This window comes from Glycine soja, chromosome 18 (assembly GCF_004193775.1).
Source record: "Glycine soja cultivar W05 chromosome 18, ASM419377v2, whole genome shotgun sequence".
Classification (NCBI taxonomy): Eukaryota; Viridiplantae; Streptophyta; class Magnoliopsida; order Fabales; family Fabaceae; genus Glycine; species Glycine soja.
In genome coordinates this window covers 49,178,206-49,204,364 of record NC_041019.1, presented here as the reverse complement: position 1 = coordinate 49,204,364, position 26,159 = coordinate 49,178,206, and the positions used below count along the sequence as shown (strand labels likewise).

Below are 26,159 nucleotides of genomic sequence, written 5' to 3'. Positions count from 1 at the left end.
CAAACAAGAAAATTAAAATAAAGAAATTAAATTGTCTCATCAAACAAAATATTTACAAAATGAAAAAAATTTAAATCAAGAAAATTAAAATGTTGTATATTTAAATTTTCTAAAAATTTTTAAATCCTTCGTCCAAACAAAGAAGTAATGTGTCTGTCTTGTTAAAAATTCGCATCAGACCTGTCAATCTGTATGGATTTGTTTATATTAACTACATCTCATGTGATTTGACTGGCTATCTTACTAGGTTATGTATGCCTTCAAAATAATTAATGACATTTGACTAGTGTATGCATTTTACGTGCCATTTATCGTGGTTAACGATCAATGAGCATCACAGAGAACAACTACCACAAACTAAACTTGCATCAAAGAATGTTCATAGTCTCGTTTGAGGTAACACTCAAACTAATAAGAAATGACTTTATGATCTACTCATAAAATAGGGAGGAGTCACTTGTATCAAATCTAAAGAACTTACATAACCTGCAAATGAGAAGTTAACAATACTGCTGGTCCCATTTTATACACAGTATATCAACACATCTTTTTACACATGAATAAAAGCCCTTCACTTACGCCCCCCAACCATACCAGGTCCCATTGACCCTGACAAGCTGGATGACGAGCCACTACTGGTCATCTTTACCCTTCCATCCGTGTTTCCAAAAACGTTCAAATCTTCAAATAACCTGTACGACGGAACAAAAGGCTTTTGTCCAGTTGCACTTGCAGGAGTTCCACCAGTACCTCTGGAATGGAATGAGTTATTGTGTTGCACGGGCCTAACCCCGGGTGCAGATGAATAAGATGTCGCAGTGTTGGCTGGAGGAGCTGAGATCATGTTTGTAGCAGGTGAGTGGTTTTGATAGTTGGCATATCCAGGTGTAGCGGCCCATGGTGGGGGAGGATATCTTGCAGGGTATTGAAAATGTTGATTCTGAAATTGTGGCTGCGGTTGAGGTTGTTGAATGTGTCCGGGTTGGGGCTGAGGCTGAGATTGCAGCGTTTGGTGCTGGGGCTGATACTGTAGTGGTTGCGGTTCATTATGAGGTTGCATATGTTGTTGAGGAGGGCTATATTGAGGTTGTGATTGTTGTTGAGGAGGGCTATATTGAGGATTTTGAGGTTGTTGCAATACACGTGGGGATTGTGGCAGGGGTTGTGATTGCAATTGTTCGGACTGGGGCTGGGACCTTACCTGTTGGGTCGGTTGATGATGATGAGCTTGTTCAGATTCATAATGCGGATGTAATTGTCGAGTTGAGGTTGGGGTTGGGGGTTGGGATTGGGATTGATATGTCTGTTGCTGAGGCTGGGTTTGAAGATCCGACTTCGATTGAGATTGAGCCCAAGGAACAACATAACTGTTGTATGACAAGTTTCCCGGATATGTTTGGGAAGCATAAGAAAACCCTTCTGTTCTGGATGGAGCAGGTGTCTGATGCATGCCTTGGCTAGATGCTGAAGGTGCATATGTTGTCTGTGGAGGTGGTGCATAACTTGTCTGTGGAGGTGGTGCATAACTTGTCTGTGGAGATGGTGACATTGACAAAGTGATACTGAGTAAGTCAATAATGTCCTGATCCTTTGTGGTACTAACTGGTTCAGGTGGGTTGGAAAGAACTAAGGCATTGGATGGGACTGAGGTTGAGGGGTTTGGCACATGTGGAGCTGTGCTGCCACTTTTCATTGACCCTGAAGTTTCACTGGATCCAGTTGTAGCATCTTTTGAAGTCACTGATTGTGCCTTAGAATGCCTGCAATAGTTGTAAAGAGTTCTTACTGAATAAAAAATTGTTGGCATGATAGAAAATTTTCATTACGCATGATCTGCAATACATGTTGATATACAAATTTTACAAGAAATTCTATGATAAAAAAATTATGGGCTAATAATAAAGAATTATGCTTGAAAATATAGGATAGAATGAAATAACATACGAGTGTAAGTATAAAAATGAAAAAAGATGCTTAATGCAATGATTTCATCTTCAAGAAACAAAGGGTAGATAATTCGCTTGGCCATGCTTATCCATGCATGTTTATGCATACATAGATCTAAACAGACATTCTAAACTAGTTTATTTTTAGATAAGTTATTCTTACTAATGTCATAAGCAAAAAAATATTGAAAATAAAAACATGTTTGAATAACCATGAGCACCGAAATATCAATTTTAGATATAGTATCAGTTCTAAGTGACCTCCGAGCTAACTGCGCAAATTCATCTTCTTCCTCTTCATCACTCTGGCTCTTGGATTCAGAAAAGACTATGGCTGAAGGGCTAGCTTTAGGTGTTGAAGAAGACTCTCCAGGGCTGGAGCTCTTTACAGTGGATTGATCAACACTAGAGTGAACTTCAGTTGACACAGTACTGGAACTTGCTCCTTGAATTGAAAACGGAGTACCAGAAGCAATTGCATCATGCCTTGCAAGCAAACTTTGAATACTATCATTTAATTCGAGGCCTCGTCCAAGAAGCTCCTCATCCCTACGACAAAACCAAGACAATAAGATCATTCCACATATCAGTGGATAGCCTTCACAAGGTAACACACAAGTACATTTGGGTGTGTGCCAGATGGAATAGCTGAGTGGAACTAACCCAGTAGTTGTTAGCATCTGCATCAATTTTTTCTGGTTTGTGCGACAGCGGTCAACAAGATCAATAATAACTTCGTCTTTTACAGCCTACAAAGCATAAAAACCAAACATTTAATTATTTTACTTAGTAGCACGGAGGATTCAAGAAAGCCAAGCAGTACAGTTTAACTTACTGCATGATCACCGGGATTCACAGCTTGTAACATGTCACTCAAAAGGTCCAAAACGTGACGCATGGACTCCAAGCTTGACAAACTAAGTATTTCAAGATAAGTTAGATATAATACAAATTTGGTAGCACACAGAAGTTCTGAGACACAAAGGACAGCAGAGGAAACAAGGGTGAGCAGGAAAAAGAAAAGGCAGAGTATCACCTTAGACTTTCTATCTCTGTTGCCATGGTTTCATCAAGTGTTTTTGATGAATTGCTTGGCATCCCATATCCAGCTTGCATATTTCTTAAATTTGGATGGGTAGGAGGAGGAGTAAATATTGGAGCTGCATCTGGTGAACGCTTTGGGAAAACTACTCCAGATCGCTGCCATTTATATAATCCAACACAATATTATGATACGGTCTCATGGTCATTGAATATTAACTCACATGTGAATATGGTTAACAGATATCAATGCAATCTTCTATCCTGTACTTAAAATGTAAATTTGCAACAAACTGCATGATGGTTGGATTTTGTTGGGACTCAGGAGGAATATTCTCCACACTGAGGTTTTGATGGAAAAAAGTATGTGAACCTTAAAACTCATCCATTTGTCGCTAATGAATTGGAACAATGATATTTTTATGCAAAGCATTAATATGAATTATTTTGCACTGTTGAACTTAGTTAGAAAGTACAAATTTGGATAAATGCTATAGTTTTGTCCTATCCATTTACAGAATATCCACAAATGTCGTGTATATAATTTTGAAAATCCAGCATCCCACTTTGCACATGCAACTATCAATATAGAGATGGATAATCTTGTTGAGTAGACAGCAGTATACTTACCTTTAACTCCTCATATGCCCAATAGTACTGAGGATGTTTACCACCTGGTCCCCCAAATGCCTCTTGCCAAGAGTCCAGCAATATCAAAATTTTATCCCTCACTTGCATATCTGCCTAAATCATTCGTCACATGTATTTCACGTTAGATGAGACAAATTATACAAGAAAAAAGTAGTTTGCTGAAAATAGTAGTAATTTAACAGATATAGAGCCCATCTATATTTTAATAGGTAAATTTTAAGTTTGTTTTAATAGGTAAAAGCCAGGTGACTTGTACCAATAAAAAAAATCCTTGTATTTACCTATCAATATATGGATGGGTTCTATAATTGTTCAACTCAACATTACAACGTTTTATTGACATAGGAATACCACCCATAGACATTTAACATACAGATAGTTTTGAGTCCGTGATCCAGTAACCTATCTAACCTAGGATCATAGACTAAGGGAAATCTCCACTGGTCACTAGAACAGGTCAGTAATGATGTACAGCAGTAGCCTCTGGACTTGATTTGGATTTAAACTTAATCAGGCAAAGTGAAGTTAAAACAATTACACCATGAGATGTCATAATAAAGTAGATTAAATCTTGATGTTTGCATTGAACTTTGATTCTAACCACTTCCCATAATAGTCCCTAGCATGCCAATTCAGTAGAGAGAAACAACAATGATTTCCACACCATCAAAGGATTGCAAGTGCACATGACAGTCAATAGTATGAATCTTGAATTCTTGATTAACAACATCATCTAAATATTTTCTTTATTTCTTACGAGGCTTGAGTTTATAATTTTATTAATATAAACAAAAAAATTCCATGAAAAATGCAACAACAATTTCTTGCAAGCAACTAATACACAAATTAAATCAGAAACACGTCTTAAATTTCCAACTAAAACCACCCTACCTTCTTCCTTACGATTTTGATCATCTCCTCCAGTATGTTCCTCTCAGCAATTTGAAAGTGCACATAATCACCACAGTTCTTTACCATTGTCTCCAGAAGCTGGGGGTAGACAACCAGAAACCACAAATCAAGTTCCAAACAAATGAATTTGAAAGTTAAGCACTCCAGGAGGACACAGCCACAAACAACTTGAGCTGAATATAGAAAGGTAAGACCAAAAACCAGTGCCAACGAAGTACCGTGAGAGCAAGTAATTGAACTCTAGAGCTCCTATGTTGTAATCTCTTCTTCACAGCTTTTACCACATCTTTTGGCTGCCTGAGAAATTAAGCATGTGGTATTGATCAAAGATTCAGTAAAAAAGTGTCCAGAAAAACAAGAAAGAAGCAACTTGACACACTAGTTTGTACAATCATCCATGGACCCTGGTTTTTCTGAGAGGAAGTTTAGACTGAATTATTGTTCAGTTTTAAGACCAACAGTTATGCATGAGAAAATTGAAAATCATCAGAATTTAAAAAAAAAATGGAATGAAATTAGCATAATCAGCTAAAAAGAACAACCAGTTTCCACTATTTTCCAAATAATACAATCACCTTATCCGTTTCATCACAAAAACAAAAACTAAAAAAAAAAAAACTAAAATCAACTACTTTAGCCCCCAAATTTTATCTGATAACAGAACCAACAACCATTAAATGAAACATCAACATTCAAAAGCACAAACATCATAACCATGTGGCGGTTGATCAAAGTCAACCCCTCAAAAAATAAAATAAAACAAAATATAGTATCGAAATTGATATGCTATCTAATATCTCTATGTTTCTCCTTTTCTTGCAGTTGAAGATTACCAATGATTAGAATTGATGGAATCACAAATTTCGATGTTCATGGTCCAATCAGGGCCCATAAGAAGGTCGCTGGTCGCCTTCTCCACTGCGACAGTAGCTGAAGAAGAAGAAGCAGCCATCATATTTTCCCCCTACTCTCTCTCTCTTTCTCAACCTTCTTCAAAGGAACACCAAAATCGATTCTCAATTCAACTTCCCAAAACTCCGAAACGAAAAAGATGAAAACTTTCTACGAAATTTGATCGAAAAAGCACCCCAACGATTGTTCGGAAGGGTGCAAAATTACGAAACCCTAACGCAATTCGTGAATGGAACGAACAATCAAAAAAATAATAATCCCAAAAGTCGTCGCTGGTTTTCCCAAATAGAATATTTTTTATTTATTTTTGTTTATTTCTCTCTCTGAGCTAAAAAGGGGAATCGGGGAATTTCCTCTTTTCCATTATTTTCTCGCAACAAAAATTTTTTCCCGGAAAGTGCGTAATTTTCCTCTTTTTCTCTCTCAGTTTCGTTTATTTTTTTTTTATTTTTTTATTTTTTTTGTGTTGAAAGGGGTGCGAGTTTTGTGCGGTGTGATACGACGCACTCGCTGATCTAGGTATTTGTAACCCACGCTCTGCCACGTGCCACGTCATGGTGAAAAGCAAATTTGATTTTGGATATCCTTTTCCGCTGAATATTGTTCATCATGGTGTCACCCATCCAAATTCTTTGACTTGTAAATAATGATTTCAAAATCTGAACCGGATATTGTATTCAATTATTCAGATTTTTCAAGCATGATTCGATGAATTAAATTTATCATTAAATTCGTTGATATTTTATAGCTGTATTTAATAGTATTAGAATAAAAATATTTTTAATTAAAAGTACTTTAAATAAAAAATTTTATATAAGTATTTTTTTAAGAAGAAGATAAAATTTGTTTCTTAAGATGAATAGAGAATTATTACTTTTTAAGTAAAAATAGTTCAAACAAATATATTAAAAAATAAAAAATTATTTATTTTATTGAAATAAGTTTTACTTTAATAAATAAGTTTAAATAAAATGATACTAAATCAATTAACATGAAATTATTTTATTTTAACCAATTTATTAAAGACAAGTGTTGTGACACTTAAGGAATTAAAAATATTTTTTTATTAAAATACAATATTTTTTTTTAACTTTTTCTATAATTTGCACGTAAACATTTAATCCTTAATTCCTTATACAGTGTCCTTGGTTACCAGACACTTTATTATTAAGAGGGTAAACTTTATTGCTCTGTGATTTAACAGTGGTTTTTTAATTAAAAGACAAGCATTTTAAAAAAAAATAACAAGCAAAGTGTTTAGATATCAAAATCTTATTTTATTTAACTATTTTTCAAAAAACTAATTTTTCTTAAAAATATAACTAATTTATGAAATAAGAATTTCAGTATGCTAGATTTTTCTGGTTAGATAGATATTCTATTTTAAAACATCAATATAAAATGTGTTATGCATTGAGCTTAACCCAGGCCGACCCTGCACTCTATTCAGAGATGCGACCAGACTAGCCTTGCCGTTAAAAGGAGTCTAATTTTTTTTTTTTATTAAATACAGTCATATAATAATTTTTTTAATATTATTTATGTTATTTTATAATTAAATTAAAATTATTATTTTATTTTATGTTTTTTTTTGTTTAAATAAAGATATGTCATGTGATTAAAAAATATTATTATATATTAACATGTAATTGATCTATAATAATATATTTAAATTTTTTTTCAACAAAACAAGAAATACAGACAAAAACTTAAATTATAAATAAATAAAATTATTTTTTTTAAGGACTAAAACCAAGTATTAGTATATTAATAAAGAATAAAAATATATGAAGATGAGTTTAGAAAATATAAATTCATTTTTTTTAAATTTAAACCTATTTTAGCTTCTACAAGAATGAGGATGTGGGAATAAGGAGAGTCAAATCTATCAGGGTTGTCATGCTTACATTATGTATAGATTTTATGTTATGTGATTATTTTAAAAATACATTGAATGATAAATACTAATATAAAAAATGATATATTATTTTAAAATTTATTAAAGTTATATTATTGGTAATGTAAGAAAATATGTAATTTTTTTTATAAAAATATGTGTTTACTTTTTTATATAAATAATATATATATATATATATATATATATTTTAAATACTTAAACATCATAGAGTCCAGTTCAATTTTTTGGCATGAGCCTATAAAATCGCAGTAACAAGCCTGTTATAACCAATTTACTATAAAGTATGTCAGCTTAAAACATGTCATTCTAAGAACATGGCCTATGATTGAAGTTAATATTAAAATATAAGACACCTACGATATAGTTGTGATAATAAATAACTCCTAGGCATGGAATAAAATTATGATGCCATTACATTTAGGAGAACATAATTATTTCATAGGAGGACTTACCAAGAAATCTAAATCAAATTCCCACACCTATGTAGGCTCACCACATTCCGGAATCCTCTATGGTTCTAACTAGTTTCCCTGTGGGATGTGTATTTATTCTATGGGAAGATTTTATAGGAGTTGTGACTCTTAGGTTCATATTTGAGTAATGGCTCAGGCCTCTCCTTAATAAAAAAAAATTGTCATATGTCCACATTTATTATATTTTTTTTCTATTCAGATTATTATTGATTTCATTCTCAGAATATATCACACAAAGTTTGGATCTCAGCTTATTTTGCATGTAGAGTTACCATTGGTAGTCCACCATTTTATCAGGAATCCACCTCAGAGTCATTAAGTCGATTTCGAACATATCAATAGTTCACTTTGGACTCGTTAATTTTTAGATATTAGTTTAACATTTGAATTGATGTTTGTTTTAAATTATAATTATAATAAGTTTATTAGCGTGTAAAGTTTATAAAAGAAAAAATAATTTCCTATTAAAACATTTTTAAAATATCTATGTCTTAAATCTTTTAAAAGATTACTTTTCTAGCGAAAAAGAAACAATTATTCCAATGATGGTAGGTTTTGGTACTACGAAAAAGTTGCACTTTTATTCTGTATTTTTTATAATTTGACAAAAAACATTTAAATATGAAAATTGTTAAGTATGGAAAAAATTGAAACATTTTCCCTTGTTTGGTTTTGTCAAAGTAAAAATCAAGAAATATTTTTGTAAATGTAGTTCTTTGAAAAGACACTTCTTACTAATATTCTCTTCTTTTTTTTTTTTTGGATACATTGCACACTTATTATTTTGGCAGCAGCATTATATAAGCAACTAGTAAAGTGAAAATGACACGCTGAAAGCAATCCAAAAAGAGAGATTAGGGGAAGCTCATCGAGCTAATCGACTATCATTATTCTGTATGGATGATGATGATACTAATGATAACAATGTAAATAAATTAAGTGTTTTTGAAATTTGTCTAAGAAATTAAAAAAATGGTATCTTGTTACTCTAAAGTATGAAAATATATAATAAAAAAAGATATATAAACTTGGAGTTCATTTTCCCTTTTTGTATACTTCTCTTAAACAAAATATTTCCTAAACACTCGGTCAGAAAATTGAACCAATATCTGCATTCTTAAAAAATCAATCATCTACTAAGTGTATTGAATCTACTAACTAACTATGTCTGCCCTTGTTAATAGTCCATGTATTCTTGTTAGACCCATTATTGGTGTCCTACTCACGAATCACCACGATGTAACAAAAAGGGGGCACATCCTCTCTCTGAAATTTTCAAGTTATTACTATTCTTGAAAATAAATACCAAACTAATACTCTTGAAAAACTAGATATTTTAAAATTAAAAATATTTTTTATAAAACATTTTTTAAGAAAGATTAAAAATAACATTAAAAATAAATCCTATGATAAACTTTTAATATATATGAAGGCATCTTAATATAATTTTGTGATTTGTTGTAAAATTTTTACATAGAGCGATAACTACTGGTATGCTTTTCACATATATCATTAGAAAAATAATTCATACGCTTTTCATACAGGTTATATTGCATAAAACTACCTCATAAGTTAACTAAAAATTAAAAAATTGGCTGATAGGTGATAGTTGAAAGTTGTTAAACTAGTTTATTAAATATTTAGTGAAATTATTTATTTAAGTAGTAAAAAATATAAAATGAAAAAAATGAACATATTTATGTGATATTTTTATATAAAATTTTATTTTATTTTATGGATAAAAATATATTTTGAGGTGTTACGTTTTTTTTAATTAATTTTAACTCTTATAATTTTTATTTATAGATAAATTCATTTTATTACTTTTTATTTTCAATTATTAATTTTTTATATTATTTATTCTACTATTAATCTTATATTATATCTTAAAATATTTTTTTATTAAAGTTTAAAATAAAGTGAAAAGGTACACTTAAGTAGAAATTATGCTTTTATTATGTTTATTAGCATAATAGTTCAATTTTAATTTTATTTCATTGATAAAAATATATTTTAGGGTATTTATGGTTATAGTTTTCAATTAATTTTAATTAAAAACTTTTGGTAAAAATGAGAAAACCATATCCTATATAAAAAAAAATAGAATCTACCTTATGAGTAGAGGAAGAGAAAAAAAATGATAAAGTATTATCTTATATACAAAAGATTAAAAAGAAAATATAATAAATATTTAAAGATAAAAATAGAATAAAAATAAAAAGTTAAAAGTAACATCTTAAAAATGCTACTTAAAATAAAATTTTAAAAAAATACTAAAAACTATTAAAAAAAATTGTTTGTTGAATAATCAAACAAGTTTTTTTGCTAATAAAAAACTAAAAACTAATTAAAATGACTTATCAAACATAATCATAGAGTTTTGAATAAAGATAATTCGTACACTTTTCACACAAAGTTTTAATTAAAGATAATTTGCATATTTTTCACATAGAGCTTTACTTAAATATAACTCATGATTTTTTTACATAGTTTTAATGAAAATAAGGTTAAAATATAATTTTGGTCCATTACCATTTTTGAATTTTTCTCAATTTGATCTTTTATTTGAAATCCCCAATTTGGTCTTTTATGCTTAGGAATGGAAGCAAAATGGCCATTTCATTAGTTTTCTGTTAACATCTTTAGTGATTTTTATTTTAAATAGTGGCAGTGACATGTGGATGATTTTCCTATTCAAGTCCAGTTAATACATGTCGCTCTACCAAGCTTCAAAATGAGAAACAACAATGCAACTTGGAAGAGAAAGCACTAGCAACAAGAGTAGCACCACCAAGCCACACAACAATAATGGTGGCCATGCGTGACACCACCAATAGAAAAATAAAACTTACGAAGAGTTAGCAAAAGTTCACGTGTAGCTGCTTGCAGCGTTGGGGTTGCTGAAGAGGCTGCACTGAATCTTCGATGAGTCCTTCGACAACGACCACTTCCAAATTGAGCTATGCGAGAATGGCTGTTAGAGGCGCCTCATTCTCATGTCAGTGTCCATGGCAAGGGACTCCAACGTTTTCCTCATCAATCGCACCTAGACCTTCAAACTCTCCGTTGCATACAAGCAAGTCCTTGCTTTCTTTTAATTTCTCATTTTCTCTCTCTAGGGTTTCTCTCTTTTGTTTTAACGACATTGGTTTTTGGTTGTTGTGTTGTGTTTATAGCTGCATGAGGTTCAAGGATTGGTCCAGAGGATGTGATCTTTAATGTGTGTGTGGATATTGATGAGAGTTTGGATTTTGAAGTTAAAGTGAATGTCAAGCGTGGTGTTGTGAAAATTTTAATTTGGAGATGGTAGGTTGAGGTGGTTGGAGCTTATCGGGTTAAAACTTTCATAAAAAGGATGTTTGCGGCAAATTGTCCTAATTGGGGTTCTTTTTAAAAAATATTTTTCATAATGGGTCTGTTTTTAAACAATTTACACGATGGGTCTATTATTTTACGTAAGAAACATGTAAATCACCAATGATACTAGCGAGAAGCTCCGACGTACGACACGTGGCAGCAAAAACGCTACTGTCATTGGCGATTCCAGTGGTCTCGCCACTGTAACTGGCAATTTGACCAGCAATGGATATAGTCAGTCTCAGTGGCTATTTGCACAGCAGGCTAGACACACTTTTTTATGAAAATTGTTTACAAGGGAATGCAAAGCAAGGGCCTCTGTTCTGTGGCTAAAGTTTTCATGTTCTTCATTACATGGCTCTTTTCTATTGGCAGCTGCTTTTATACTTTTGTCACTCGTGAGTGTATCTTACGCAATACATATTTATTTATAATAATAAGAGTAAGGATAATAGCATCAAAATAAGTTATGCAGATTTTTCCTAAAAAACAATTGGAGTTTGACTTTATTCAACGTGAGTTTAATTATTATTAAAAGTTCTTGACTTAATTATAGTATCAGAAAACTTAATTTTTACACACCTATTTTATAACTAAACTTTAAGTACAGTTTTCTTAAGTAATTTCAATGTTCTTTTTAATTAAAATTAAAATTTATTGTAATAACTAATATAATTTTTATCACGTGAATTATTAATATGAATTACAATTTTAATCATGCACGTAATTTTTATCTTTTTTTTAATTAGGAGATAAAAAATTAGACACGATAATAGAAATTAATTTGGTGTTAATTTTTAATTAAAATTTCACTTTAATAACAAAATTACTAAAAAATAATGTAATTTTAATTAGATAAAAAGATAAAAAAACACAAACAATTTTGATTAAATTATTTGATTCTCTAATCAAAATTGATTGTGTTTTTTTATCTTTTTATCTAATCAAAATTACATTATTTTTTAGTAATTTTGTTATTAAAGTGAAATTTTAATTAAAAATTAACACCAAATTAATTTCTATTATTGTGTCTAATTTTTTATCTCCTAATTAAAAAAAAGATAAAAATTACGCGCATGATTAAAGTTGTAATTCATATTAATAATTCACATGATAAAAATTATATTAGTTATTACAATAAATTTTAATTTTAATTAAAAAGAACGTTGAAATTACTTAAGGAAACTGCACTTAAAGTTTAGTTATAAAATAGGTGTGTAAAAATTTAAGTTTTCTGATACTATAATTAAGTCAAGAACTTTTAATAATAATTAAACTCACGTTGAATAAAGTCAAACTCCAATTGTTTTTTAGGAAAAATCTGCATAACTTATTTTGATGTTATTATCCTTACTCTTAGTATTATAAATAAATATGTACTGCGTAAGATACACTCACGAGTGACAAAAGTATAAAAGCAGCTGCCAATAGAAAAGAGCCACGTAATGAAGAACATGAAAACTTTAGCCACAAAACAGAGGCCCTTGCTTTGCATTCCCTTGTAAACAATTTTCATAAAAAAGTGTGCCTAGCCTGCTGTGCAAATCGCCACTGAGACTGGCTATATCCATTGCTGGTCAAATCGCCATTTACAGTGGCGAGACCACTGGAATCGCCAATGGCAATAGCGTTTTTGCTGCCACGTGTTGTACGTCGGAGTTTCTCGCCAATATTATTGGCGATTTACATGTCTCTTACGTAAAATAATAAACCCATCGTGTAAATTGTTTAAAAACAGACCCATTGTGAGAAATAGTTTTTAAAAAGAACCCCATTAGGACAATTTGCCGGATGTTTGTGGTTAAAAATCCCCACTTTGTTTAAAATTAAGTATTTAAAACAAAAAACACTAACAATGTTAATAGAAAACAACCCCAAGGACCTTTTTGGATCCATTCGCAAACATGAAAGATTAAATTGAGAATTTTAAAACAAAAATTGCCAAATTAAGAAAATATGAAAATATAATAGACCAAAATGATATTTTAGCCTAAAAATAACTTACAAGCTTTTCATGTAAAACTTCAATTAAAAATTAATAATTGATACACTTGCATTGAGCCATAGTTTTAAAACTCAGACTAGTAATTGACTTGATTAAGGTATCGGATTAGTGGATTATTGGTTAAACTAGTGAAATCACAGATTGAACCATATGAATTAATATAAATTAAATATATAATTTTTAAATTAAAAACATACTATAATTTTTTTTATCATACATATACCAGAATCTTGTGTTGCTGTAGAGGTAACTATATTTTTAAGCACCCTAAGGTCCAATAACTCTCAAACACCTCCAAAATTTCTCTACTATTAGACATATACAAGCAACAAGTGCACTCAAAGCCAAGTGCATGGGACAAGCAACATGTGCTGTCAAAGCTAAATGTGTGAGATAACAAGCAACACAACTTGCAGTAAAAATTGGCTTGAGTCAAATTGGTCGATTCAATTAATGGTTCATATGAAAAATTGACCAATTTTAACTGGTTCATAATGGTCATAAGCATGAACGATCAAATAAGTCACTCGACATGATTGAACTATTGAGTTTTGATAGCTGATTTTGTAAACTAGAGCAAATTACACTTGTTTTCCTTGTGTTTCCCACCCATTCATTCTTGGACCTTTACACAAACATCCCTCATTGTTACAAGCTGGTTGCACAAAGAGACTTTGATTGTCTGTTCCATTCACTCCAGGCCATCATGAGCCATGTACATGTATTTTAATGAAATTTTTTGTCAAAATGTCCTTATCTTCTTTATGGGCACATTTTTCTGTTCTTGGTTACAACAATAAGTTCAAGAACATTTCAAGACAACTTCAAAGATAAAGTTTTAATGCACATAATAAACAACTTAGATCATAAAAAAAAATCCAAATAGAGCTTTGAGTAGAAAAATTCAATCTTTAACACATTTAAAAACCAAATTGCACTTGAAACCCACATTATATCGTTTGCACTTGAAGAAGCCCACACCATATTCCCATCTTGAACTGTTTCACTCCCTCTCTTCACAGAGCTACAATTCTCATCCTTAAAACCCCAAACCATATCATCTACAATTGAAGAAGCAAAATAAAGATTACAATATTGACCAATTTTAACTTTCTTGCAAAATTCCTCACGAGACAAAGAAAAATAAAAATGAAAACCCGATCATTATTCATTTCTATGCAATTCTTCTAGAAACTAAGAAGCAAAAAAAAAAAAAAAACACTTTCAATAATTTTCACTTCACTTCAATTAATTTCTGACTCAATTTTTTTTTGTCTTCGTTTGTTCTTTCATTCCTTTGTGTGTCTTGAATGAAAGGTAAGAAGAGGAGCATCAGGAGGAATGAAGCATCCTTGTTGAACCTAGGAAGCAACAATTTGGTTTCCGCTCTTGGCCTCGACAACATCCGAGAGAGAGTTACATCACTCGTATGCCTAAATTGCGTGTTTTGTGTCACTTGAACCATGTGTTTTGCACCACCACCTCTGCAGATATCACGTGGTAGCTAAAGCTGCACTGCAACTACCAAGATCTACAAGATTTAATGCCTCATGAGTAGTACCAATATCTCTCCACTTCGCAATCGATGAAGACGAGCATGGAATTTGCGTGTAGATGTTGTTGAGGATGGTGCCAACGATGAGTATGGTGAAGTGGAGCTAGTTCATGGCAGGGATGTTGGGGGCGCAATGGAAACGACAAGGTCGTTGTGGATGTTGAAGTTGGAGATGGCGGAGGTTGGTGTCGTTGTAGATCTGGAAGGGTTCTATGTAAGGGTTTCTAAGAGTAGTGTTAAGTGATAAGGGTGCTATGGACATTTTGCTCAAAATTTAACACTATTATTAACAATGATGGTTTAGGGGAGACAAAAGAAAATTCATTTTAACGAAGGGTGTGTGGGTGTAATAAGTCCTAAATACATGGGAGGTCTGTATAATTTGCTATTAAAACCATGCATTGGGTTTTAACTCAAATGTGGATGCATACTTGTCATTGAGTTTAAAAGAGTACTAACAACACACTCTCTAACAATTTTTAAACACATTCTCTTTTTGGTTAAAATATATTGAAAACTACAAAATTAGGAGAGAAATAAGAAGTAAGATTCACAAAAATTTGCAATATTCAACAAATTTTAACTGATAGTAGAGGGCATGTTACTAACATTTCTCCTTAAAACACTCACAAACACACATAGATAGATAGATGGAAGAGAAATGCTATTTTATAATGATTCATATAAAAAATTGTACATTGACATTTCTTGTGTCTATCTCTCTTTTACACATTTTTATTACATATCAGAATGATGGAGAGAGATAAACATTAAAAAAATGATATTGTTTAAATTGTTGAATGTATATCGCATCTTTAAATATAATATGATAACATGTTAGCAACCTTTTAATGCCGTGAGAATGAATTTCCACGAAGACTAATTTCTAAATGATATGTTTCTTTTCTAGTTTCCTTGATAACTCTAAAGGTCCTTCTTAATTTGGTAGCAATTTCCCTTAAGATGTTTTTCTCAAGCCTATGTTGACCCTCCAAAGAATAAGATCATTTATAATGAACCTCCTTAGGACAACCTTCCCATTTTGGTGCAAAGTGACTCTTTATTTTGTCACCCCATCTTAGATGTGGCTATCACTCTTTGCTTGTTAAGAAAATCCTCTTTTTGGATGAATTTATTGCTTGTCTCTTCATTGAATGCTTTATTAATGCATCATGAAGGTTCTCTAATTTTGATTGAAATTATAACTTTTGTTTCATATGTTAGCTAAAATGATGATTTTCTTGTAAAGGAATGTGACATAGTTTAATTTTCACATAAAACGTGTTAAATCTGCTTACCCTAATTTCTCTTTTCCTCACTTAGTCTTTTACAAAGTGCTTTGAGCCTTTGAGTATCTCCTTATTGACTACCTCAACTTGGTTGGCTGTTTAGGGGTGGTCAACAAAGATGAAGTGTTATTTTATCTTCAAGCCTTCCAATTAATTCTTGGAATCCTTTGTTTATGAATTGGGTCCCATTATTAGTAACTATAGATTTTAGGACACCGAATTGGCTAACTATATTTTTAATGAAGAACTTATATGTTTTGGTCAAGGTAATAGTTGCAAAGAGCTTTGTTTCTATCCACTCTATTTATTTTCTAGTGTCTTAACAAAAAATAAGTTGAAATAGGAATTGAGCCTCCTTTTGTACTAGTTGAGAAGAAGTGATGTTGTTGGCCAAGTTACTAAACATAAATCAATTGTGTTTTGCTTCCTCTAGTTGAATTAGTTGAGTTAGCTTGTGGTGGGTTTGAGACAAAGTTCTTTTTAGTTGCCTAAGAGCACCTGCATCGGGCACCAAGGAAACAACTTTGGAGGATCCAAAACCTTGCTTCTGAAGAAATCCCTACTACAACAATACCAAAATTATTGATTCCAAGGCAACTATTGCTTTCTAAGGCAACATTGCTAAGCAATAAAAAAAACTAAAGAAAAAAGATCTATTAGCCATTGGAAAAATTTTGTATATGAGTAAAGGTGAAAAAAATTTAGACGTTAGAAAAAACATTCACGAGTATGAAAAAAAAATATAGCAGTTAGAGTTGTAATATAAATAGAGTGCAATGTAATTTTTTTTACATAACCAAAACCTCTAAAATTTGTCTGATTTCATTCTCAAACAATTCACAACTTCTATTTTTATTTGTTTTCCTTCAATGGATCCAAATCAAAATTCTCACAATATAAATCCATGGTTTAATTTCATGCCAAATTCTCAAGTTTCTACAAATTCAAATTTTCCAAATAGTCCAAATCCAAATATGATAAATTTTTACTATCCTACACTCTCATTTCATCCATATCAATTTTCTATGTACGAATCACCACCAATTAACCCTTACATGGATCAAGGGTCTTCAATGGGTACTAGTAGCGGACAATGTAATGAAAGAGAATATGGCACACTATCCAATTTCGAGTCAAAATCCTGAATTCCACCATTTTCCACCCATGTTGGATAAAAAAATATTGAGGTCCATGGAGAAGAGGAGGATAAGAAGAAGGATCTGAAACACGACAAAAATCATACTTCTCCTTAAAGGAAGATTAATGTCTTGCCGACTCATGACTAAATGTTTCAAAGAATGCAATTGTGGGAACAAACCAAAAACTTACAACTTTTTGGTCAATAATTATGGAAATTACAATAGGTGTTGTGAGCAACATTGGCAGCTGAAAGAGATGCCAAAGCTAAAATATCGATGGCAAAAGGTTAACATTGGAGCATTGACACAATCAAACATATTCTATATGCATGCATCATATTGCATAACATGATTGTCGAAGATGAACAACACACATATAATGGAAATTTTGACAATGTACCAATATGAATATCCCACTAATGCATGTTGAGAGATGGCATGCATATTGGTCCTAATCCATCCCTTGAATGATACTTGCTTAGGAGAAGAGAAGTTCATGATCCGAGACATCATCACCAACTTCAAGTGGACCTCGTAGAGTATATTTGAGAACGTTTTGGATGCGATAATCAACAAAATTAGTTATTATTTTAATTATGTAACTTTATTATTTTAATTATTATCTTTTGTGTTGCGTTATTTGTATGAAGTTAGTTACTTTTATCATTTTAAATAAAATATAATTTAATTATGTTTATATTTATAGAGGATTTTTAATTTTAAAAGTTTAATTAATTTATAAATAATTACGTAAAAATAATAAAAAAATTATTAATAAAATATAATGATAAAAGCTTTTTGGTGAGACCAATTGGAAGCAACAAAAGAGATTTGTTCCATTGTAGAGATTTATTACTTAAAGTTGCTTGTATTGAGAAAAGTAAAAATGTGTGATGTGTACATGTGGGTCTCATTGGAAGCAACTTTTGTGAGTTGTTGCAATGCAAATTCTCTAACCTACTACTCTAGCTAGGCTTTTCACAACTTGATTAGGGTTTGACAACAACTTCATCTAGTGGCATTGCAACTCATAGACTTAGGCTTGCAAAAGGTAGATGAGATCATCAAGTGAAGGAACATGGTTTGTCATCCCCCATGTAAGGTTTGAGGGGCTATTGGGGTAATGGGTTAGTTGTCAGTAGTCGTTTGTGTTTTTCTGATTAAAGCATTGATCTTAGTGAAAGGATTGATGGCATCAATGTTTTTTTGATTTTTGAATATCTTGTGTTCTGGTAGCTACAAAGTCCCACATCACGTAGGAGTCGAGGCCACAAGTCATTTATAAACATTCTCTCATCTCAATCCATCAAGGCACCTTTTTCAAGGATAAAATCGTGACGGTCGACCAAGTACCTAAGTAGATAATACCTCAAAATAGGGACCTTAAAGATGTCTGCGGACTTGAGGTCGGAACATTGACGCTAGAAAGAGGGCTTAGACTACTCTTGCCCCTTAGCCTCGACTCGGGGGCTTGTTCCGATAGCCACAAAGTTTCACATCGCTTAGGAGTTGAGACCATTTGTAAACATCCACTCCTCTCAACCCATCGAGACACCTTTTATAAGGGCAAACTAAATAGGAGACATAGAGATTGGCCTGATGAGCACTCAAGAATTCGGTAAGAACATCTTGTATTCTTTTAGAACAATGGCTGGTTGTTCTTGTGGATGGAAGTGATGTTCTTATAGCAAAAAACACTATAACATTCAAATTAGTATGAATTTTGATAGAGTGACAAGAGGGAGCTTAATTTTGCTATTTATTGGCATTAGTGAGTATGAGGCTTAAGAGGGGTCCATTTTGTTGATATCATTTTTTTAATCATTGTAGTTAGAGTCTTTGGCTCCCTAATGGACTCTAGAGATTGACTATGAGACTAGTCTTCGACTCGAGACTTAGACACACTTAAAATTTCTCGCATAATATACTATATGGAAATCAAAGTCAAATCCTCCTCACAAATTCATCATATATTGCCTATTAAGCTACAATTATTGGGTTTGATATCACTTTTTTAACCACCACTTACAATTACCATGTTGTTCATGTAATTATGCTTGGTTATTCTTGTCACATGTATGACAAGTGATTTTGAAAATGGGGTTAATATTGATCTTTTTTGTCAAATGTCCTCTTGACATTGTTCTCAAAGCAGTCAAGATGTGGTCCAAAATGATGCCCTAAGATTAAGATAAATGTATAATCTGTACAACAACATAATAGTATCATCTTTACAATATTGCAATTTAAGAATTTTTTTAGACCAGACTTAGGAGATTTAAGCCATAGTAGGCCATCTGGGTTATGATATTAATTCAAATCAACTTTAAAACACTACTATAACTATTAATTTACAATATAGTTGTAAGTGTAAAGTAAGACATTGATACAGAACTTCTCAAAAAATACATTGATTCAAAAGATTTTTTTTAATAAAATTCAAAATGATATTTATAATAAGTTTTTACTATAGATTATATATTCAATAATATTCCCTATGCTATAATTAGCAAATTGGCTCCACGACTAATGACTTTTTTTTTTCAAGTCACCACTAATGACTGGAACAACTTTAACATCCAGCACTAAGTACCAAAACCCGCCAACTTCGTGCGGATGACTTAAAAATAAAGATAAAATTTAAAAAATAAAAATAAGAATAATATAAAAGGAACGAAAATAAATTAAACAATTTGTTTCAACTTATTTTATTTACTTTATTTATAATCTTATATTTTATTTGGTAGTAATTAAGAAAAAAATCAATTTAAAAATGTCAGAAATATAATAATATAATCTTAACTTCTGTATAAGACATGAATTATTACACTAGTTATACAAAATAAGAAAATATCAAACGCCATAACTCGTTCGTGACTCTTTTGAAGGATTATGTCAGTGTGTTGTAAACCCTGAATGACTTCACAAATATAAATTCACAAATGCAAATAAAAAAAATATAAACTCAAATAAGTATGATGACTTTATCATTAAAATCCTTTTTTTAAAATGAAAGGTGGATATACTCAGAAAGGCATAAAGTCACCAAGAGTGTAGTTATATATATATGACCAGTGGAAAAAAGTGACAAAAAAAAACTACAGTGGTACAGGGGGAGGCTACAGGTGGATTATGTTTGATCAATACTCGTGAGTCTCAGTTTAAATGGGAACCATTTTTTTCCCAGTAATTTCGAATATATCGCCAAATTTGGACTTCGGTGAGAAATAGGTTCTGCCTTTTCGGTTGTTCTATAAGCAGCCACGCGCAACTCGCCATGCGTTATTTTTCATTTTTCATAGTCATTTATTATTCACTGGTTATTATTATATGGCCAAAGGAGAAAGACCAAAACACGTGGTAGTTTCATAATGGTTGGATAAAAAGAAGAAGTCATAATCGTGATTGCAATGGAAAAAAGTATGCACGCACTCGTTATAATGCATATGATATCTATATTATATTATAATACAAAACGAAATTTGCTGAATTTTACATTTTTTTATAGTAACCATGTTGTACCTGCAAGGGGGTAGGAAGTGTAACTTTTCTCCTGTCATTTACTCGAGGTGTCCTGCTTCTTCGCAGTATACTATTCGACAAGCCGAGGATAAGTACATACAAAAGACATTCTAACATTTAAATAAACACGAATAGTTTTTTAGTCTCAAAATTCTTTGACTATTTATACACATCTTAGTGAACTTCAGATCTATGGATCCTAGTAATTCAAGTAACGGATCTTTTTTTTTTCTTTCTTAAAGTGACTACTTTTTCAATGAATTTCAAATACTCGCAAGTAAAGTCATATAAAATATAAATAAAATTCAATAAATATCGAAAAGGTTTAAGTTGAACACCCTAATTTGAAGCTATAATTGGAACTTTACTTTTTAGTTTTATAAGATCAGTCGTATGGTGTGCATAATCAAGAAAATATTCGCTACCCATAATTTTAAAAGTTATTCACTACAAAAAAATAAAACATAAAAACTAAATTTAGTGATGAAAATTTCTTCTTCTTCTTTTTCATTAATACCAGGGACATAAAAATTTTAGTGATGATTTTTTTAAAATTACATATAAATCATTATTTTGTCACTAATTTTAACTTTTTAGTAAAATATAATGTTGATTATCAATAATTATTTTTCTTTTTTGTAGGACAGTAGGTAGAATGAAAAAAATTTGTACTTTTGTTTGCTGAAAAGAAAACTCCTAGGATGAAACCAAGGTTGCGTTGTGTTGCACGTGTTGCCACTCCATGAATTGAGTGTCAAGTAAACCCTAGTCCTAGTCAAGTAGCACCCGCATATAGACCAAATAAAACAATATAAAGTAGCACAGGCAGATCTACAATGACCACAAAACAACAATTCATGCACGCGGTCTTGGTAGACACCAGATTCCGATATCAAAAAGCACGATTGCTGACTCTCTCTCTCTCTCTCTCTCTCTCTCTCTCTCTCTCTATATATATATATATATATATATATATATATATATATATATATATCTTGAAGCAATAAAAGGTATAGATGCAATCCAAACAACAGCAAGGTTAACCAAGTGAACAATCATTACCGTCAAATAACAAAGTATAGTGATAAGAAAATAATTAACGACGAAAAAAGGAAAGGAAGATTCAGAAAGGAAGGAGAGGGACTTTGGAGAAAAATTGCAAATTTCAAACACCACCTTCCATTCATTCACATTTCTCAAGAAGTTATATTATTAACTAAATAAATACTCGCACATTGCGCGGATATAGTTGAAACTTTTTCTTTTATAATACCATTATTAACTAATTTATAACATATAAGTTAATTAAAGTAGTAGTAAGTATTTTGGGGATGATTGAGATGTCATTTAAGTGTTAGTCCTTGTTTATGTATCATCCTTGTTGTGATAGCTAGAACTGTTGGTTTCATTTTCAACAGCTGTATTAAATATATGTATTTTTGTTACCTATCTACTTTAAATAGTAAATAGTAAACTTGATCAACATCATTTACAACTTTGGATTTGGCAAGAAATTTAATATTATGTGTTTGAATGGTGTTTCTATGATTCCATCATTTTGTCATTATCCCCTGTAGATGTGTTCACATCGGAGAACACTAGAGAGAGAGAATGAAATTTTTTAGCTCAAGTCTCTGTCAGCATCTCCCCTTCTAGCTCTACTTAATCGTAAACCTGAGATGAACCATGCAGCTTGTCTCTATTTATACATGATGCTCTTCGACAATTGTGTTCACTTGTCTTGGTTTCATTGGTCCTTCTGTTGTGTCCAGCCAAAGTCATGGTGCATTTAATGCACATGCAAGCTTGTAGAAAAGTTTTACTAGCCTCCTTTAGCCTTGTAGCTTGTGGTGCATGCTATTGTTGAAAGGCTTGAAAATGCTTTTTTTACCATGCAAATTTTGTGGACAAGTTGTGTAATTGTCCACACTACCTTTTGCCTTCTATAAATAGAGGGCTTTGCAGATGAAGGAAAGCATTGAGCAGAAGAGCATAAGAAAAACAAAGCTTCTGGGTAGTTGTGAGAGCTTAGTGAGAGGAAACATATAGTGTTGAGTAAATCCTAAGAGTGTGGAAAAAATGCACCAAGGTGAGTATCAACTTTAGCTCTTTGGTACTACAAAATATAATATTTGAATAGGAGTGATTCTCACCGGAAACACTATATCGGATCTCCTGTGTGTGAAAGAGAGTGGAAAGAATATTGAAATATTCTTTAATATGGTGGAATATTTTTTGGAGTTTGTCCCATTTTTTTTCCCTTGGTATTGGAGGGTTTTCCACGTTAAATGTTGGTATTCAATTTTTATAGTTACCAATGTTCATTTTATTGCTTCTGCTATGCCTTAATATCCAATTTTAATTTACACTCATGTTTTGTTTGTTGAGATCAACAAGTGACATCAGAGCTCTAGTTGGGGCTCTATATTGTGTAAATTAAATTAAAATGGAGGACAACACTGGTACTATGATCAAGCTCACTTCTAGGAACTACACCATTTGGAATTCAAAAATAGAGGATATACTTTTCTACAAGGATATGTATGATCTTGAGGAAAAGAGAGATGCAAAGCCAAACAATGTGATGGCTGAAGATTAGAAAAAGTCGTATTGAAAGGCCATCAGTTTAATTAGGCAATGGGTGGATCTCAGTGTATTCCACCATGTGGCCACAGAGACTAATGCCCAAACTTTGGGGAAAAATATTAAAAAGATGTATCAGAGAAAGACTGTGCAAAACAAAAATTTAGTTATTTGAAAGTTGGTGAATTTGAAGTACAAGGAGGGAATATCAGTTGCAAAACACTTAAGTGACTTCCAAGACTTGGTAAACCAATTGGTTACCATGAAGCTGGTGCTGGAAGATGAATAACAAGCACTGTTGCTTCTGAGTTCTTTGTCGGAAAGCTGGGAAACTTTGGTGATGTCATTAAGCAACTCTACTCCAGATGGACAACTTACTTTATTTTAGGTGAAATATAGTATGTTCAATGAAGAGACTAGAAGAAAAGACCTCAGATCAAGTAGTTCCTAAGCCTTTCTCACAGAGAACAGAGGGAGGAGTATGAGCAAAAAACAATCAAGTAAATCCAAGGATAGATCACAATCTCAGCCTTGAAGAAACTTTAAGTGTTATCACTATGGTGAAGAAGGTCACCTTAAAAGAAATTGTAAAGCTTGGAAGAACAAGGAAAATAAAGATTGGAGGAACCAAAGATCCGAAGAAGATGAAAGTACCACAACCCCTGTAATTGATGGGGAAGTGGTGTTGCTCTCTGTTGAAGACGAATAGTGCCGTGTTGCATATTCATGTGTTGAATGGGTCATTGACTCAACATCATCTTATCATGCCACTTCCAACAAGGAATTCTTTACTACGTATAAAGCAGGAGACTTTGGAAAAGTAAACATGGTCAATAGTAGCATTACAAACATTGTTGGGATTGGTGATGTGTGCATTCAAACCTGGTGGCACACTAACACTGAAGGGCATGCGACATGTGCCAGATTTGCGTTTGAATATGATTTCTGTGCATGCTCTGGATTTAGATGGATATCACAACAGTTTTGGTGATGGAAAATGGAAGCTTACCAAAGGTTCATTGATGGTTGCAAAAGGCATAGTGTATTCAACACTATACAAAACTCAAGTCAAGCTGATCAGAGATGGACTGAATGCAGTTGAGGATCATGCTTTGCCAGATTTGTACCACAGAAATTGGCTCACTTAAGTGAAAAAGAATTGCAAATTTTGTCAAGGAAGTCCCTCATTCCATCTAACAAATGTGCAGAATTGAATCCTTGTGATCATTGTTTATTTGGCAAGCATTATAGAGTATCTCGCAAGAAAACTTCAAAGTTGAAGGAGAATGTTCTGGACATGGTTTATTTTGATGTATGTGGACCCATGAAAGTTGAGACTCTGGGAGGTAGCAAATATTTTGTGACGTTTATTGATGATGCTTCACAGAAAATATGGTTGTACTTTTTAAGAACGAAGGACCAGGTTTTTCAATACTTCAAAAGGTTTCATGCAATGGTGGAGAGAACAGCTGGTAAACCTTTGAAGTGTCTTTGTATGGACAACGAGGATGAATATACTTCCCATGAATTTAAGAACTATTGTTTTGAGCATGGCATCAGATGTGAGAAGACAGTACTTGACACCCCATAACATAATGGTATGGCCAAAAGAATCAATAGAACCATCATGGAGAAAGTTAGATGCATGCTTAAAATGGCTAAATTGCCTGAGGCATTTTGGGGATGAAGCTGTTCAAACCACGTGCTACCTGATTTAAAGATCTCCATCTATTCCTTGGGTCTTTGACATCCCTGAAAGCGTATGGTCTGGTCGTGATATCAATTACTATCATTTGAAGGTGTTCAGATGCAAAGCTTTTGCTCATGTAAGCAAGGAGCAGAGACAAAAACTTGATGATAAAGCCATTCCTTGTATATATTTGGGCTACGAAGATGAGGAATTTGACTATAGGTTATGGGATCCTGAAAAGAGAAAAGTTATCAGAAGCATAGACGTAGTGTTTCATGAATAAGAATCTATGTCGGATTCTGATGCATCAGAAACCAGTGTAAAAGGTGGTAAGGTTGATCTTACACTAGTCACCCCTGTTAGAAGAATTGCCACAGAATGGGGAAAGCTTGATGATGAACATAGGGTTACTGATGAGCCAGCAATAGAAGATGGTGATGATGAAGGTGTTGAGTAGGAAGAGCAGCTGCCGCTCAAGAGATCAAATAGATAGCATCAACCATTTAGAAGGAACCCTAGTTCAGAATACATCCTCGTCACTGATGAAGGGAGCCAAAAAGTTTTGCAGAAGTTAAAACTCATAAGGATAAAGTCCAATGGAGGAAAGTGATGCAAGAAAAGATAGATTCCTTGCATAAAAATGATACTTATGAGCTTGTGAAACTTCATGAGGGTAGAAAAGCCTTGAAGAATAAGTGGGTGTTCGAGCTTAAGAAAGATGGTGACAAGCTAGTGAAGTATAAAGCTAGCTTAGTCGTAAAAGGTTTTGGACAAAAGAGAGGAATAAACTTTGATGAAATTTTCTCTCCAGTTGTGAAGATGAGTTCTATTAGAGTTATACTCACATTGGTTGCTAGCTTGGATTTGGAGCTTGAACAAATGGATGTAAAGGCTGCATTTCTTCATGGAGATTTTGATGAAGAGATCTACATGGATAAAAAAAAAGGACTTGAGAAAATTGGAAAGGAGAACATGGTTGGCAGATTGAAGAAGAGTTTGTATGGATTGAAGAGGCTCCAAGACAATGGTATAAGAAATTTGACTCATTCATGATGAGCCATGAATATACCAGGACAAATGCAGATCATTGTGTATATGTCAACATATTTTCAGGTAACAAATTTATCATCCTCTTGTTGTATGTAGATCATATGTTGATAGTGGGA

General features: G+C 32.3%; 1 protein-coding gene across 1 annotated transcript; it reads right to left on the bottom strand.

The window, feature by feature from the left end:
* Positions 1–363: 363 nt before the first annotated feature.
* LOC114395618 (TOM1-like protein 6) lies at positions 364–5,820 on the bottom strand. Its single transcript, XM_028357447.1, has 9 exons — positions 5,384–5,820; positions 4,769–4,847; positions 4,530–4,628; positions 3,618–3,731; positions 2,983–3,146; positions 2,782–2,863; positions 2,610–2,695; positions 2,208–2,495; positions 364–1,760 (listed from the first exon to the last, which is right to left on the bottom strand). Exons 1-9 carry the CDS (start codon positions 5,503–5,505, stop codon positions 572–574), a joined length of 2,223 nt encoding a protein of 740 aa, XP_028213248.1. The 5' UTR covers positions 5,506–5,820; the 3' UTR covers positions 364–571.
* Positions 5,821–26,159: the final 20,339 nt, after the last annotated feature.

Bases quoted from the DNA above. Each gene is read 5' to 3' on its own strand.
- LOC114395618 (XM_028357447.1), bottom strand. From the start codon at position 5,505: ATGATGGCTGCTTCTTCTTCTTCAGCTACTGTCGCAGTGGAGAAGGCG. The intron at 3,147-3,617 runs GTAAGTATACTG...TATAAATGGCAG, and splicing joins GGGCATATGAGGAGTTAAAG to CGATCTGGAGTAGTTTTCCC. The intron at 2,696-2,781 runs GTAAGTTAAACT...TATGCTTTGTAG, and splicing joins TGAATCCCGGTGATCATGCA to GCTGTAAAAGACGAAGTTAT.